Here is a 3,971-nt window from a genome sequence, read left to right as displayed (position 1 = left end):
CCTCCCCGGGAGGGCTATCCCCTCCGCTGCTCCCCCCCCCCCCCCCCCGACTGCTGGCCATGGAGATGGAGGTTAGGGAGGGCATTCTAAAATCCATGGGGCTGTGCCTCAGGGCTCCCCAAGTCCACATGGGCAGGTGGCCCTCAGGCTCCGCCCTCTGGCCACACCTCCACTGAGACGGGCAGTCCCTCCTGCGTCTCAGGCCTGGTTCTCTGGAAGGTGAAGATGGAGTGGGGGACGTGGATGTTGGGGACAGACGGGGGGCCTGGGCCTCAGGGTCCAGCCTCTGTTCTCCAGTCTCCCTCAGGTGCCTACTGCTGACCCTGTCCACAGCACCCTGGGGTCCTGGAGGGGTGGCATCTCCCTGCCCTAGGATGAGGGTCCTTCCCCATGGGTGGGCTTGGGTGGGGGCTCTCCCTGCATGACAGCCAGTTCACAACCTTGTCTGCAGGATCCTCAGCATAAAGTTAAATTTTGACTGAGGAGCCCCACAAACCAATAGGACCAACTCACTGAAGGGCTGGGCTGCGGGAGGAGGAGGCTAGGCTGCAGGAGAGTGGGGCCGGGCTGCAGGAGAGGGTGGGGGCCGGGCTGCGGGAGAAGCGGGGAAGGGCTGCAGAAGAGGGTGGGGGCTGGCTGGGAGGTGTTGGAGAGATACCAGCCACGATGCAGGTGCCTCAGGCCCTGGAACCCAGGCACAAGGGACACCTGGTCAGGATCCATGTGGCCAGGACCAGCAGGGGCTCCAGGCCACCGGGGCCTGGCCTGAGAGGTAGGAGGTCACTGTCACCGAGCTCCAGGGGTCAGGCTGCCCGCCCTCACGGGCCCTGTGCCCCGAGGCTGGCCTGGTGTGGAGTGGAGATGAGTGATGTGGCAGATGGCCCCCGGGCCTGGGGGTCAGCAGACAGCAGGTGGTGTCCAGCAAGCATCCTAGATCATGCCGGCCAGCCAGGGGGGCAGGAAGAGGCCGATGGTGCCCAGCAGACAGACAAGCACGAACACCCAGAGGAAGATGCGGTCGATGACCATGGCCACGTACTTCCAGTCCTCCTTCACCTGCGGGACAGGAAGCCACCCAGAGGTCACCAGGTAGTCACCAGAGCACCCTCTGGAAGCAGTGCTGTGGGGGCAGGAGCACTCCACGGGAGGGGCCAGGACCATCCGACGGCGGGTGGAGGAACCCCGTGGCCCCAGGGATGCTGCCCCCCACCCACTTGCCTGTGCCCAGGTGAGGCAGGAGGACAGTGTCCTCTGAGGGGCCAGGACCACATCTTAAAGGTTTGAGGAGGCGCCAGAGAGACTATGATTCTGCAGATGGGTGTTGGGGGCGTCTGTCAGGGCTATCCTAGGTGGGCAGGGCTGTCTACCATGAGTGACCAGATGGGCTCTGGCCACCACGGACAAGGGGGGGTCCAAGGGCTAGGCCAGGGGAAGCTAAGCTGCCAGTGAGGGTCTGGGGCTGGGTTTTCCCATCACCCTGGATGCCCCTCCCAGAGGTTTTAAGCCACATGGAATCGGTGTGCTTATTGAAGGGGGTGGGGGCCTGCTGGACCTCACTGTCTGGCCAGGTGGCTGCCTGGAGCCTGGTACTTTCCCTCTGCCTCTGATCCTCTAGCTGCCCTGGATGGAGCATCACCGACCAAAGCCTCGGCCTGAGGCCCTTCCTGTGAAGTCAGCACCGCCCTCAGGGCCGGTGAGCCAGGGCCTGGGCCAGGGCCAGAGCCAGGTCTGCACAGCGCAGTCATGGCCGGCGGCGGCGGGTGTGGGGGAGGGGGGAGAACGGACAGGAGGGGTACAGGGAGGAGGAAGGGGGAGACATCCCTCCCCCGTATCTCTGCCTTCTGGTCGCCCTGAGGTTTAGATTACACACCTGAATAGATGTGCCCACCTCCCCCACCCCCTATGCAGCTGCTCACAGACTTCTCATGTCAGGGACGTGTGGTGACACCCCCCACACTGGCACCCCCAGACATGCTGGGTCATGGGGGCCCCTCTGAGGACCCTAAAACTGTGATCCCACAGCTGGGGTAGGTTCTCCCCTCTCTCAATGTAGACCTGTCTTTCCCCCCTCAGCCTTGCTCCCTGCTGCCAGGCCCCCACCCCGCCAGTGCCCACAGGCTGGGATGCCTCTGAGGCCTCGTGGGATTTGGGGAAGTGGGGGCAGCCCTCCCTGCCACACAAGCTCTGTCCATGAGGACACTCCCTGTGGCCAAGGGACACTCAGAATGGCTCAGTGTGGCCTGAACCTGGTGTCACCATCAACGTGGCAGTGATGCCCGCTAGAGGCTCACAGTGCCCTCCTAACTCTGCCCTGGATGCGTGGCCACTGTGGGCCTGAGGCAGCAGGCCTGTGGCACAGCCTCAATCCATCCGCCGCCACCCCACCCCCGGGGGGGTGGGGGGGCGAGACCACGCTGGACTTACCGAGAAGTCGGTGTCCTCAGCCTTCAGGTGGTCAGCGATGTACTGGACCCCCTCCACGGCCCGGGCCAGAGCCGGCGACAGGGCGGGGTGGTGGGGTACTTTGGCTGTGAGGGTGGCGGAGGGAGAGGCTGCCGCCGGCTCCTTGCATTTGCACCTGCAAGGCGAGGGCTGCTGGGAGACGGCGGGCTCAGCAGGGTGCGTGGGGCCTGGGGAGCTGGCCGCCTGGCCATTGGCCTGGGTGGACGCCTCGTCTCGGACGACGCTGTACTGGATGCTTCGGGATCGGCACCGTATGCTGCTGTCGTCCGCCTCACGGGCCCCGGGCATGAGCTGCTCGCTCAGGGACTTGGCCTTGACCAGCCCAGCGTCTTCCGCGGGGCCGGGTGGAGGGCCGGCGCCGGGCTTCCCGGACTCCTCGGGCTGCGTGAGTGTGGGGGGCTGCTCCCAGGGCTGCTTGAGCGGCTCGCCCAACGGGACGTAGAAGGACGCATCCAGCGACGGGTCCCGGCTCAGGAAGCCGGGCTGGCCCTCGGGCTCAGGCCAGAAGTGTGGGGCGCTGGCCATCTTGTGCATGGACTCAATGAGCCGCCGGCAGTTGTCCTTGACCACGGAGGGCCGCTTCATGAGCAGCAGGCGGGGCACGATGTCCAGGAAGACCCTGCGCACCCAGGCGGGCATGGCGTGGGTGCGCGGGGACCGGTGGTGCACGTTGAGCACGAAGACGGTGATGATGATGGAGAGCGTGACGAAGACCATGGTGAAGAGCAGGTACTCGCCGATGAGCGGGATGACCAGCGAGGTGGACGGGATGATCTCGGTGATGAGCAGCAGGAAGACGGTCAGCGAGAGCAGCACGGAGATGCAGAGCGTGACCTTCTCGCCGCAGTCGGAGGGCAGGTAGAAGACCAGCACCGTGAGGCAGGAGATGAGCAGGCAGGGGATGAGCAGGTTGATGGTGTAGAAGAGGGGCAGCCGGCGGATGATGAAGGCATACGTGATGTCGGGGTAGACCTCAGCGCAGCACTCATACTTCCTGGTGTGGTAGCTGCCCACGGCGTCCACCAGGACCCACTCGCCGCTCTCCCAGTAGTCCAGCCGGTCCACCCGCGGGTGCACACTCACCAGGTCGATCTTGGCCTTGTCGTAGGTCCAGGACCCAAACTTCATGGTGCAGTTCTGCTGGTCGAAGGGGAAGAAAGTCACGTCGATGCTGCATGAGCTCTTGTAGATGGCCGGGGGCGCCCACTGGATCCGCCCGTCGTGGAAGAGATGGGCCTTGGTCAGGTGCGTCACTGCGAAGTCCCCGTCTGCACTGGGCAGCGGAGAGTGGAAGCCAGGAGTCAGGCCCACCAGGGCCGCCTGCAGCCTGAATGCCCCCACCCCCGCCAAAGCCCCACTTCCCTGCACCCCGAGCATGCTCACCTCACCGGTGAGTGGACAGAGGCAAGCTGTCCCCACACAGTGTGCATCTGACTAAACTCTGTGCCTCAATTTACCTCCCTGCCAGGAGCCTCGTGGAGGGCTCGCGGGCTCTCACTCAACCACAT

General features: G+C 65.0%; 1 protein-coding gene across 2 annotated transcripts in view; it reads right to left on the bottom strand.

Moving 5' to 3' along the window:
- Nucleotides 1-55: 55 nt before the first annotated feature.
- The window catches only part of CHRNA4 (cholinergic receptor nicotinic alpha 4 subunit), an 8,940-nt gene continuing 5,024 nt past the window's right edge, over nt 56-3,971 (bottom strand). Inside the window, exons 4-5 of one of the 2 annotated variants that reach the window (XM_004716039.2) lie at nt 2,425-3,736; nt 56-1,056 (exon numbers count right to left, since the gene is read on the bottom strand). In XM_004716039.2, coding sequence (XP_004716096.2) covers nt 931-1,056; nt 2,425-3,736 — 1,438 coding nt within the window. In that variant the 3' untranslated portion in view covers nt 56-930. The remainder of the gene's footprint in view (nt 1,057-2,424; nt 3,737-3,971) is intronic. The other variant, XM_045296946.1, reaches the window with a different exon arrangement.

Source organism: Echinops telfairi, unplaced genomic scaffold (genome assembly GCF_000313985.2).
Source record: "Echinops telfairi isolate 266 unplaced genomic scaffold, ASM31398v2 ScPeMD7_7414;HRSCAF=8452, whole genome shotgun sequence".
Lineage (NCBI taxonomy): Eukaryota > Metazoa > Chordata > Mammalia > Afrosoricida > Tenrecidae > Echinops > Echinops telfairi.
This window is presented reverse-complemented; position numbering and strand designations above follow the sequence as displayed.